This window comes from Camelus dromedarius, chromosome 7 (assembly GCF_036321535.1).
Source record: "Camelus dromedarius isolate mCamDro1 chromosome 7, mCamDro1.pat, whole genome shotgun sequence".
Taxonomy (NCBI): domain Eukaryota; kingdom Metazoa; phylum Chordata; class Mammalia; order Artiodactyla; family Camelidae; genus Camelus; species Camelus dromedarius.
Window position 1 is genome coordinate 52,675,778 of NC_087442.1, and position 13,642 is coordinate 52,689,419.

At 34.3% G+C, this 13,642-nt stretch overlaps 1 protein-coding gene across 7 annotated transcripts in view; it reads left to right on the forward strand.

Annotated features, from left to right (window-relative positions):
- DGKB (diacylglycerol kinase beta) overlaps nt 1-13,642 on the forward strand; it is a 637,574-nt gene that overhangs the window by 263,654 nt on the left and 360,278 nt on the right. For 3 of the 7 annotated variants that reach the window (XM_064487528.1, XM_064487529.1, XM_031454980.2), the window contains exons 14-15: nt 1,919-1,954; nt 10,071-10,187. In XM_064487528.1, the coding sequence (XP_064343598.1) occupies nt 1,919-1,954; nt 10,071-10,187 (153 nt within the window). The remainder of the gene's footprint in view (nt 1-1,918; nt 1,955-10,070; nt 10,188-13,642) is intronic. The other 4 variants (XM_064487530.1, XM_064487531.1, XM_064487532.1 and 1 more) reach the window with 2 other exon arrangements.

Here is a 13,642-nt window from a genome sequence, read left to right on the forward strand (position 1 = left end):
CACTTGGCTTTCCATTGCCTTGCTCTGTACAGACAAATGAAGAGTAAACTTAGACTCTTGCTGATGTAAAGGACATCTGAGACTCATGCCCTGGAGGCTGGTGGAGGGGCATTTTGGTTTGATTGCTTGAGAGTCTCTGGGACTTTCCCAGGCCAACAGCATAGGATAAGATAAGGCACTTAGAGGGTTAGCATGGTGGCTCAGTGGTAGAACACATGCTTAGCATGCATGAGGTTCTGGGTTCAATCCCCATTACCTCCATTAGAAAAAAAGAAAAAGAAAACGATAAGGCACTTAATTGGGATTTGAGGAGATCAAACACTTACATATTATAATAAAGATGGAAGGGCTACATTTGTGTCTTTAAATGTTGATTCAAATCTAAGCTTTAACCAAGAAATAAGAAAGAAAGATAGTAAGGCTGACAAAATGCTTTGAGCTGTCCCTGTTGGAAGACGGCACAAACATGTTCCCCATCACCCATTGCCCCAGGTGTAGACCGACTTGGACTCAGAAGTCAAGAACATCTCTGAAATCAGGAAGCTTCCAGTGAAAGTTCTACCAAACCTATTGTCAATCTATCTGAGAAACAACAGCCATTACCTTCACAGGCTTCTCCTGTTGATGGCATAGTTGGCCCAAGTTCATCCTCCCAGACTTCATGAACTATTTTGACTAAAAATCCTTATTTTTTTTTACTTATATTATGTAAATATCTTCTAAATAGAGTTGTGTTCTTGGACACTTTAATTTTCTCTCGGGCTGCCCCGGACTTCTTCTCTTGCTGTTGCACTTTTGGGTGCATTGGGTCCTTCTTGTCCTTCTCTGTAAGAGCAGCCATGAAGTCTTCCGAGGCCTCATCACCTCATATGTAGCTGTTTATTCTTTTGGGGTTTTCTCCCTTCCTGGAGTTCTGCTGGGTAAGAGGGGAAATTAATATCTGTGCTCCCATATTTTTCAGACCCATCTTGGGGATCCGCCTAGAGTCCCCCTCACATAGCTTGGTCCAGGAGAGGAAATGCAAGTGCGCTGACCACTCCCTTCCTTTCAGAGTTACACAAATGTCCAAGAATTCCTAGCTTCCCATCCGCCTGTCCTCCTTCCCCCAACCCAGAGACAACGAAAATCTTTATCTAGTATTATGTGTGTGACTTACCAACGATTCCTCCAAATTTGTGTTTTATGTTATAAGGTCCCAGAGGACACAGGCTTTTAGATTTTGGTAACCTTTTCTGTTTCTTGCCAGAAAAAAACTTCCCCAGTGTGACTCAGAAAGAAAGGGTGGTGGGTAATTGAAGACCAACCTTAGTGTATTTCACCCAAGCTTTTAAAAAATTATTCCCAACTAACATTTGATATTTGTTTATTTGTATTTTTACTAATATTAATGGAGTATATATGTATTTTTTATTTCCAGAGTATCACGAAAATAAAATCAAAATCCATAAGCTCTGGTGACCTCAAAAAGACACTGAGTATTTTTAGAAAGCACTGAGAGTTGGAGCAGAAAATGAAATAGTGGGCTGGGTAAATGGGCAACTTAAAAATTGGTAGGAATAGTTTATGAAGGATAATGGAACTTGGAGATGAGTTCTCATTCCAAAGTATGAATGTAATACATCAGTGTTATTGTAGAGAGGTCTGTGAAGCTGATCAAAGAGTAGTCTACTTTAAGTATGTGAAATTGTATTTGAGATACGTAAGCCTACACCCTTATCCCCTCCGCATCTGAGTGTTCCTTATTTCATGAAAAGATTTTTGCTTATTAATGAAAGCAGAAAAATTATGACCAGGAAATGCATTTGTAATGTATTCATTTATTTCACAGGTGGGTAGTGATGTAAGAACCTTCACTGGTATTTGTTTTCAGTTTGACTTTTTTTTTTTTTCAGTTTTAATATGAACTTCTCTTTTTCAGCAGACTCTGCCCACTTCAGGAGTTACAGCCCCTGAGGTGCGTAAGCAAAAAAGGTTTTCACGCTTGCAATTATAGGTCATTATACATCTTATATTGTTATAAAGAACATTTGGGGCTGTATCAGTGAAGTGCTAATATTAATTTGTATGTTTCATTTTTTCTCATATTGTGATATTTTGAGTTGGGATCTTTATATTTTCATGATGGGGTAGACTTGAAACCTTTCCAATCTACCTTTGTGACAAGCATTAGGGAAATAAGAAGCTATGTGGAACAAAGTATACAGGAAAAAAGAAAGGTTACTTTGTAGAGTTTTGAGCAGTATACAAGAATAGCCTCATTCCTATTTGTCACATTCAAACTCTGCAGAAAACCCCAAACAGTTCACTCCTGTAAGCCATTAAAATGTAGCTTTCAAGGATAGTAGATTGAGAAATTCTTACTCACTTTGAAGTGCCTATCCTTTTCAAAAGAGTATGTCTCTGGGGAGGGTGTAGCTTAGTGGTAGAATGCTTGCTTAGCATGCATGAGGTCCTGGGTTCAATCCCCACTACCTCCAGATTTAAAAAACAAATAAATAAGCCTAATTGCCTCCTTCACCAAAAAAAAATTTTTTTTTTAATTTGGGGGAAAAAAAGGGTACGTCTGCATGAATCACTTAGCCTATGACATTGCATTGAGAGTTACCGGAATAAAATATAGTCACAGAATAAAAGACTTTGATTGAAAATAAATCTAGGCATTGCCACAACATTTATTTTCAGTAAGGTGTTAACTTTACCTGAATTAATAAAGCAAAGCTTCCACGTTGTTCAGTGACAATATCCTATTCAGTTGTTATTATCTCTAAAGGGTATGCTCAAATGGTACTGTTCCTCTTAAAATGATAATTTGAATCTCCCTGTTTAGAAAAATAGTATTCATAATTTATGAATAGTATATAAGAGTGTCAATTCATTTAGAGGATATTATATTTGCACAAAAATGTAGTAACTGCTCTCCCTTCTCCCATAAAAGTATTTTCAAGTCAGTGTAGACTGCCTCATTAAAATTTTTAAAAATTTCATTTTGTAACCATAGATAGACTTAAAAATATACTAGGAGCTCTGATTGAAATATAGTGTTTCTATTTCTAAGAGAGATATTAAACTGTTTTTATATTATCAGTTAATACCATTATTATGATAATTATTGTAAAATAGAGAGGCTACATTACACACCAAGGTGACAAAGGTATTAGGAAAGTTTATCACTTAGACTAATTATTTAAGTGTAAAAGAATTAACTTGACACTTTCAGATCCTTGAGTTTATTTTTGCTCCATCACAGCTCATCAAATAGGTACAGTGTCTGAGGTTTAAAGTTTTCTCTTCTGACTTGTTAATTTCAGAAGGCCTCCAGTATGCAGTTACACAGTTTGTATCATTATAGATTGAATACATAGACCAAAATTGCTGCTTTCAAAACATGCTTTTTTTTTCAATCTGTTAATTTTTTTTCTCTTCTATAAAGATTTTAAGAGTCTTCCTACACTACTCTTTTTTGGCAAGATATATTGGCTTACATTAACTTAGACTTTCCATCATGTCAGAAATCATTCTGTAAGTTTTTTTCCCAACTGTTTTGTTCCAAAAATTTCTTTAAGCCCATGCATTGATATATATGTGGGTGGTTTGTAAATATACGTACACATACACAAGAAGCCTTATGTTCCTCTGTCAACAACAATTACTTGTTGGTTAATTGAAAATGTGGTTATATTGTATGTGGGGGAACTTATGGAGAAATATATGCGTTCCTTAAACATTTTACTTAAAATCTGTAAATGTCTATTCGTTGACCACACTTTTGACATAGGATCAAGGGCTTTTCTATGTGGACCCATCTACTGTTTGGAAATGGCATATATCATAGCCTCATCACCCATGATAAGTTTCAGTTTTCATTTGTCTTAAAGTATAACAGAAGTGTTCACTACTTTGTAGAAAGCTATTTGTTTATTAATGAATGTGATTGTTTTCAGTTACTTTCAGTTGTCTTAAAGTCTAAGAAAAACTCGAGGACATTTGCGAAGCAATTTTAGTGTTAATAAAAACTCTCTATTTGTATTATTAATTCTCAAAGCTTTTACAGCCATTCTGTCCAACTCAATTTGACCACTTTTCTTGTACCCTCAGAAACACACACACACACACACACACACACACACACACACACACACCCCCACCCCTTGTATTATCGTGTCTTTCCAAAGAAAGCAAGTAATTTTTCAGGGACACCACTCATTTTACACTCACAACTAATGGTTTGAGTGATAATTAAATTTCATAGTTTCAATAACAAGATAAATTCTACTTAGAGCTTGCATAAATAGATTGTTGGCTACATAGAAATCACTAGGTTAAGCATTTAACTCAACTAGTAGAAAGAGATGATGAGCATGGACATACAGGAGAGCTGTCTGTTGGCTTTTAACCTTCAGATTATTGTGGCCATCAATTATGACAGTTTACAGAGAGAGTGGAGGGCGAGTGAAGTTGAGGTCCATATACACACACGTAATTTTATAATGGCACGACCATATGCTCATAAACAGCCCTAATTAAATGATTTTAGCATAGACCTTCCTTCCCATTCCTAAATTTCATTTCTACCAATCAGGATTTCTTGAACAGAAATCATGTAAGTGGGACACACCCAGTATGAAATTGTTCTTGGAAAGACTGCACATCATGGGTGATGTGCGAAAACCTAGGTTCATGAATCAAATTGTAAATTGTACCTTCAAGCTGAGTTGGTGAGTAGCACCTGCAGGTACTTTAAGACTAGGATTAATTCTGTCTAATTTCCTCCTATTACCCTATAAAAGACTCTGCCCAGATCATCGAAATTATCCCAAGTTATGGTGACTTAGTAGACAAGAAAAATACTATAAAGTAAATAAAATACTTCTTCACAACACCTATCTTTACTACACTCTAAGCAGCATACCTGTGTTAAACTTAACAATAAAATATAGCGATTTTTTTAATGCTGTAAGAATTACTGCCATTTGCTGAGTGCCTAATTTATTTATTTAAATTTATTTTTAAAAAGTACATATTCAGCTAATGAAAAGAAATGGAAATCTTCACATCATTTATCTTATTTAGGTTTAGAACTATTTAAATTTTCTTTTTAATCAAGGCTGCTTTGCTACTTAGCACTGTTTTGCTGCAACTCCTAAGGATTTCTGGCAGATTTAGAACTCTTGCCATTTTTGAAGTGAGTTAGATTCTCTTGGCAGAAAGATGTTCAAATCCCAAGATAAGGTTACGATGATTACAGGTGCAGCACCGTGGCTGTCGTTAAGTTGGTTTCTTGGAGCTCGTAACCCTTTTAAGCCCTGATGAACATGGTAACATTTCTGCTTCAGGAGGATCTTTCATACTGTGAATATCCATGTGTTCCTTGGGTTAAGATTCTAGAGGTCCTGGGAGATCCTTGTGGCCTAGCTCCAGGGGCTGGATGGGCTGAGTCTCCATTCGGGCAGGTGGTGCAGAGGCAGAAATAGCAAGTTCCAGGATTCCAGTGAAGGATGCTGTTGGCAGCAGGCAACCCCCACCCCCACCCCCACCCTTTGCGGCTTTGTAACAATCAAGGTGCTTTGCCACTGCCTGTCTCTCATGCTGAGATTGGACAAAAAGAAGAAAACTTTGTGCTTGAGGTAATCATCCCTTGCTGCTTGTCCTTTGTGAGTGATCGATAACAGCAGGCTTAAGTATTGTGGTAAACATCCCTTTTGTGAAAGCAGTTTGCAGTAACTTACAAATACCCCACCTCTGAGAAATCAGCATGATATAGAAAAAGATGTTTTTTAGAGCACATATTTAAAGTGACGTCTTTTTATTTCATTTATCCCATCTTTCTGTTTTCTGTGAGTGGTCTTTTCAGCTTTTCTTCTGTGTTTCTTATTATGATGAATCTTTTGGAATTCTAATACAATATATTCCCCCGTTAAGGTCTGTTGTGCTACTTGGAGAGTCTAAGGACCACAAGACATGGAATTTTATATTTAAAGTGTCTGCATGGCAAGCATAAATGGTTGATATTTGAAAGTGCTGAAATATCAATAACTGTATTTTATATTTTGTAGTTATACGTTCTATATTTTTACATGAATTTTCTTTTTTTGGTTAGAGTAGCTCTTTTCAGTGTTTGAATAATTTCTATTGATTAAAGCAATAGTTTTCTAACTCTTTTTATATCTGGGATAATTTATCTGGCAGAACGCAATTTGCCTTAATTATCACAAAGGAATTTATTTAGTGATTTAGAACCCCATAGCTTAAAAAAAAAGACGTGAACGTTAAGTGATAAGCATTCCCTGCTATTACCAGAGAGCAATTTTATCCTGAATAATGATGCAGCATAAGGTTGGTGAGCTCTTCCTGAAACTTTTCCAGAACTACAACATTGGAAGTAACTTTTTTAAGTATCATAATAGAACTCTGCCAGTCAGGGTTAATTAATCCCTAAAACAGGCCAGCAAAATTTTTGTGGGCAGTAGATTTTTCAGAGGTACAATAGTTTCACCCTTCCTGTCCCTCTTATCTGATAGGAAAGAAGTAAAGATTTTCTTAGTGGAAATAGGAAAAAAGTGTCTAACTACCCTCCTGTTAGCTTATTCTGCTTAAGTAAAAATATAGTGAATATCTCACAGAGACTTCTATACAATGTAGAAATAAACATAAAACTAAAAAGTGTAATAAAAAGTACACCTTGGAAAAAATTAAATGGTTATGAGTCTTTCCTCTTTTTAAATTGTCACCCCTGATTAATTCCACAAATTCCACCCACTAAGTATGTTTCCCTCAAAGAAACCACTTGGTTTTCTTGGGGGGGGGGGGTGTTTGTGTCTGTGTCTCTGTGTGTCTGTGTGTGTTTACACAAATGCTAGTTTTAGTATTATCCAGATTACTTAATAAAATTCACCTACAGATGGATATACTGAGGATATTTTTATTAATTGGTTATATGCTTCTTTCTTATAATTCTAGACTTCAAAAATAAAACCTTATCAATTGAAAACTCAATTTAGAGTTTTAATATTTGCTTTTATAGTTTGCAGTCATTACTAGAAAGCATTAGTGTAGTGTACTCCACAGTTTACTCAGAAGGGTGAATCCCTGGAGAGACATGAAGCGACTTAATCAAGTGAGATCTGCTGGCTGGAGATTCTTAGCACACAGGACTTTCCCTAGCTGAATGCAGAGCCAAGAGTAAAATAATGGTAGCAGATGATTTGGTAACCTTTTACAGACATATATTTATATGTCTTAAATTTCCAGAATTATGTTTATAAGTAGTATGGTCACAAACAGAGAGTTTCAGAGTGACTACACAACTTAAATGTTATTTAATTCTTTTAACTTTAGCATTTGGGAATTAAATGCTAAATAACAATTGTTGGATTCCATGGTAGAATATAAGGCAGATAAGATGAGGTGTATCTTTTATAATGTAGATTTTTATGGAACATTCTTACCATGTTTTATTTACCTGCATGTTAGAATCCAGAAAGAAATTATTCCCATTCTCACCACTAGTGTTACCATTCTTGAACTCAACACAAGCTATGGATTTTCAGATATCAACATTGAGCTTTACTTATTTAAACGTATTCCTAATGTGACTAGTGGATTTTTTCATACCTACGCATTTGGAAATATAAGAAATACTTTGCATAATGGTAATATTAATGAGCACCCTAATGGGAGAATCAGACCTGTTTTACATTATTCACAATAAGCTTCATTTATTGAGCACCTACACTAATACAGGCACAATGTTAAAACTTCATACATTTTCTGTTAATCTATACACAACTCTGTAAAATAGATATTACTAACTCCACTTTGAATAAATTCTCTAATGTTACACAGTAAGTAGCCGAGATGGGATTCTACTTTCGTTTTTTGACTCAAACTTCATCCTATAATTCACTCATTTTATGTATTATATGCTTAACTATATGTGGACAAAATGTAATTTGCAAGTTTAGAAAGAATGACCTATTTTTAAAATATCAATATTTTTGCCAGAAATTATGTTCATAAGAAAGCACTTCATTTCCCAAAGAATTTGAGTTTAAGGAATCTTATTACACCATCCATTTTCAGCCACACAAAAAATATATTCAGTGTTTTTGCACCATGAAATTGCAAGGACTATAAAAGGACTATACTGATTAGCATTTATTTTGGGCCAAGAAGTTTTCTGTTCCATCTGGCCCTAATATATTTAAAAAGAGCTTTACTTCTAAGTCCACTTAAAAATATTTTCGTAAATCACAGTAATTGAAATGATACTCTAAAAAGCAAATACAGAGACTAGGAAATACATATCTAAATAAGTGATAAGAAATATGTGGCCTTAAGCACTTAAGCACACAAGGCAGACTTTGCTAATTGATCAGGACAGTTTTTGTTTTTCACACCAAGCCTAGACATGCCCCAAGAATCCTTCTCAACACAATGTTTCAGGCACTTTACAGTTTTTGATTTTTTCACGTTAGGATTCATTTGTTTTTCGATTTATTCATACTGACTTTTTGTCGTCAGGCACTGATCTAGGATCTGATGTAAAACAGTGAGGTAAACGGAATCCTTTCTCTACGGAGCTCTGATTAAAGTGTGGGAAGACCAGCATTAAATAGATAATATTTCAGTTAGTAATAAATAAATAAATATACATGCTGAAAGGAATAGAGAAGCCTGTCTAACATTTGACCAGGAGCAGCCCCAACAAATATACAGAGAGGAGCTGTCCAGCAAGGTGCAGAGTGATTACAAGAGCTCTGTATTAAGAACACATTGTTGTGATCAAGGAACAAAGATGAGGTGAGTGTAGCTGGAATGCAGTGAAAAGGGATAAGTGTGGTTGTTGTATAGCGAATTGACTGTAGGGAGAGGAAAGATGGAAGCTGATTGATCTGTTAGGTTATGATTACAATAATCAAGGCAAAGAAGATAAGGGAGGCTGAGACCATGTAATGATGGATGTGCTGAGTAATCATCCAGTTTTGCATTTATTTTCAAGGTGGGTAGGCAGAAAATTTATTTTAAAATTAGTTTTGGACATTTCAGTATTGATGTGCATTTTATATGAATTTTAGATGATACTCAGGTTGCGGGGGAGAGAAAGGGCATTTGTATATAGGAGTTAAGGTTTTAGCAAGAAACCTGAACAGGAAATATAAATTTAGAAGTCTTCATTATCAAATTGAAATTGAAAGCCTTAGGTTTAAATGAAGTTATCTAGGGAGTGAGTGTGGATAGTGAACATGAGAGGTCCAAGGAAGAGGTTGAGAGTTACAGATTGTAAAGCTGGAGGAGGAACCAATAAAAAAGACAGTGAGAGAGCTGTTAGTAAAGTAAGAAGACGTCTAGGAGAACAAGTGCCCTGGAAGCCCACCCAGTAAGGCAGGTTTTCCAGAGAGGAGATGTCACTTCTGTCAAATGCTGCTTAAAAGTTGAAAAGAGAAGGACTGACCAACAGGTGAGGCAAATGAGCAGGTCATTGATGATTTTAACAAAAGCTGATTTGCTGGATTAAGTCAGAAAAGTTTGTTGGGTTGGGATGAAAAGAGAGTGAGAGGAGTAGAAATAGGAACAGGAAGAAGACAACCGTAAAAAAATGTTTATTACAGTGAACATAGGAATTAGCTGGGATGGAATGTGTGTTTTAAGTTTTATGCTATTCTTGATATAGCTTAAAGGTCCGTCACATATTCATTTTCAAAATTGCATGCATTTAGAAGCATTATTTCCAGTGCTCATTACCAAATGCTTCAACTTATAATCCTGTATTATTATCTGTACTGTTGTTTATGAAAATAATTTGCTTTAGTTGACCTAATAACTTAATACAGGCATAATTGGGCATAATTGGGATAATAGAGTTTGGTTTTTGTTCATATCCTTTCTTTGATTAATAGTTTGACCATGCATCTACCGTATAAATTGAGCCAGTGGAAAGCACTAGCTTTCTAGTATTCACTAGAAACTCCAAATTAGGAAACTGGGCCTAAGTGTGTAGCCATGAAATTCTTCTGTATGTTGTTCCTTGTAATAAAACAATTCAACATTTTTATGATTTTTTTTCCTTATAGGAAAGACAAGCAACAGTGAGAAAAGAAAAGGGTGGTTCCCAGCAATCAAACAAAGTAACTGACAAGAACAAAATGCAAAGAGCCAACTCCGTTACTGTGGATGGACAAGGCCTACAGGTATGATTTTTTAAATTTAAATTTTAGTAGCTTTCATATGTGTTACTTTTATGATCTTAGAGGGTAATACATCCAGCTATCAACACAATTTTTAATGTGTAGATTAGAACAAATTCAGAAAATATTTTATTAATTTATCAAGATGTCAGTTTTATAGTTGATTGACAATGACATTCTGATTAGATTAATCATTGAGGATATATCCATTTAAACTCGAATTGGTAAGAGATCTTTTGTAATCCTGAAGGTTTTGCAAATTATTACTAACTACACACGTTTGTTGTATACATATGTATTTATTTATTCCCAAGTGTACTTTCTCCATATATATTATATATTTATTTGAAAGAGTCATTTTGGGGGCGAAAAAAAATCTTTACAAAAAAATAAAATGAACTCTACTTGTGTGGAATATTTTTTCTAAATGAATAATAAAAGTGAAGACTCTATTATAATTTATCCCTACCTTCCAAAATTTTAAGTCAAAATGAAAACCTCATGTGTATTTCCAGTTTAACACAGGTGCTCAAAATCATGTTTTGAGTATTTAAAAACTTTTAAATTATCCCTAGGGTCTCCAACATCAACAATAAGATTTCTTTCCACCTATATTTAGGGTAGTCTATAGATTGAATATATTATATTTATTTGCTTCTGTTTCTCATCAAACATGAAAATAGTTACTTTGCTTTTATCTGTAAAATTGTAGAGGTTCTTTTGGTTTTGTTTTGCTTTCCTGTCTATATGTTCCTCTCTTCCAATCTCTAATTCCTTTCCGTAAGAAGATGCTGTGAGTTTCAGGATCTCCAAGAAAATTTACACACCTCTTAACCAACAAAGATATGTCACAGACTTGAATTAATATATATGATTTTATATCTTCTTTTTTTATTCATTACTTTGTCGGTGATTCTATGGATTATGCCCTTTATATGCCTTAATTTACAAGCACAGTTCAGGCACATATAAATAAATAAATACAACATATTGGGAGTAGAAAATCTTATATGACTTATTAAACTCAAACGGAGAAAGAGGAAATCCTGAGTGATAAAATTAATACATTGGTTAGAGAGTGTAGCCATTAATTATCGAAAGAGGAAATGAGGGCCAGTACCTTTTCAAAGGCATATCTGTGTGTTTAGCAATCTCACTGAGAGTTCCAAATATGATATCTGTCCACAACTTTGATAGCAAAAACTTTGAATTTGTTAAATGAGCCTGTGAATTTTTTCGTGTCAATCGCAGATACTGAATAGTTTGAACACTTAGTCACTCTGGCTTCCCATGATGAAAATAACAAGAGGGAAACCTAATTTTGAAATTCAAGTGTATTTCACACATGGCCAGGCACATACTTCTCCACATGGAAGGGAAATATGCATCATTTGAGAACCAGTGTAAGCTAAGCGCTGTGATAATACTTTATGCATGTTAAGTGGCACCTCTCAATAAGTGTATGAGATAAATATTAATTCTCAATTCTGTCAATAAACATATAAGAAGTATTATTATCACCACATTTAAAATGAGCATACTGATGTTCAGAAGTAAAATTATTCCCAATTAGTGAGTTTTGAATGAAGACTTAGAGTTAATGTGTTTTATTTGTAAGATACTCTGTCTCCTTGGATTAACAAATTGTAACAGGTATAGAAATGCTAAATTTCTGTCCACCTTGCTTTCCCATATACTATTATATTGTTGCAGATTTTTAAATAAAAGTCAGCATGCACTGGAATTTCTTCACTCCCAGTTTTTTAAGGTTGGTGTAATTACACCTGACTTTACTCAGACATCAAAACCAAACTTAAATGGTGCATTCAGAGTATTTTAAAGACTTTAAATTGACTTTAAATTTAAAGACTGTAATTTGACATAACTATGTAAGTTGTATTTTTTAATTCAAAAAGAATAAAAAATTTTCAATCTTACTACAACTAAATTAGTCACATTAAAGCAATAGGTGATTAACTTTTTCAGTGAATATATTTTATCTCTCTAACCAGATAATAACTTCTCAGAACTTTCTTTGACATAAAAGTGTCAGGTAAAGTTGACACTTAGCAAAGGGTGTACATCAGCTTTTATAAATCAGCAATGAAGAAATACTCTAATCATCATTATAATATTTTGAATTTTAAAAAAATTGTGTATAATCATGTGCACTAGTCTATTTCACCTAAGTAGAATGGACTAAAATAAAATATGATACACATAGATATTCACATAATTTTGGAGAAAATGTGAAAAAAGTGAAAGAATAAATTATTGGATAGCTATTTCATACAAAATGGAAAAGTAAGTATTTTTTGTTGTGGTAATCAATTTTAAAACAAGAAAATGGTTATTCTTTATCAGGGAAGATAAAAAAGGATCTTCCAGAAAATTAATATTTTCTGTGAGTTTTAAAAAGTATGTATCATGAAAAGCATTGAGTTGCAGCCCAGTTTGCATATAAGTCAGTGACAGAAGAGATCTACACTGCTTAAAGACTATTAATCATAGTTAAGCACATTCATCTTACTTCTTTCCAGCTAACCAGCATAATGATCAGGATTATTATTTCTAATTAGAGGAAGTAATAGATCATGTATAACCTTAGGATGAGTCTCATTAATTAACGCGAGTCCTAGGGGACTTCAAATAGAGGTGGTTAGGCACTTCGTCTTTGTCATCGCTCACACCATAGGTTTACACTTAATACATATGATCAAATGGAGTTGAAACTACAATATCCGAACATGCAAGAGATGGGAAAATACAGACGATTATCCACATGTGAACAAATACGTAGAAAAGCAGAACAGTTGTTTAAACTGCATTAAGCTGATGTTAACTTGTCCCTAATTATTCTCTGAGAAAAATTTCCAAATTAAAGCGTCACTTGGGAACCACAAATCTAGTTTGTAATACTCTTAACAAAAGATGATAAGGGGAACCTTTATACTGAAATAGCTAAAACTGAACCAGTGTTGTTGCCACCACAACTGCTTTCCTGTATCCCTGTTGCCTTTCTTATTTGTGATATCTCACTCTTATAGTGACCAAAACTGTAAACTGAACTTACATCTATTCACTCTACCCAAATGTATAGCGTGTGTATAAAAGTAATTCCTTTTCTTTAATTGACATATGTGTGTGTGTGTGTGCGCGCGTGCACGCATGCACCCACTTTGGAATCCTTAGAACTGGTGATTCTTATAGTCAGCTCTTCATTGTCATTTTAATTCCCTCTAAGTCCATAATTACTACTCTAAACTTTGAGTATTATAACAACCTTTAAACTGAGTCCGTGTCTCCATACATATAATGTGCTAGGTTTCAAATGTAATGGAAAAAAAGTGGAGCTGAATAAGATAAGAAGTGTGAGTGCTGTGTATAATTTTAAGTAGGATATGGGGATTAAGTCTCATTAAAATGAGAAGAGTCAGGGACATCTCTAAGAAGTTTGC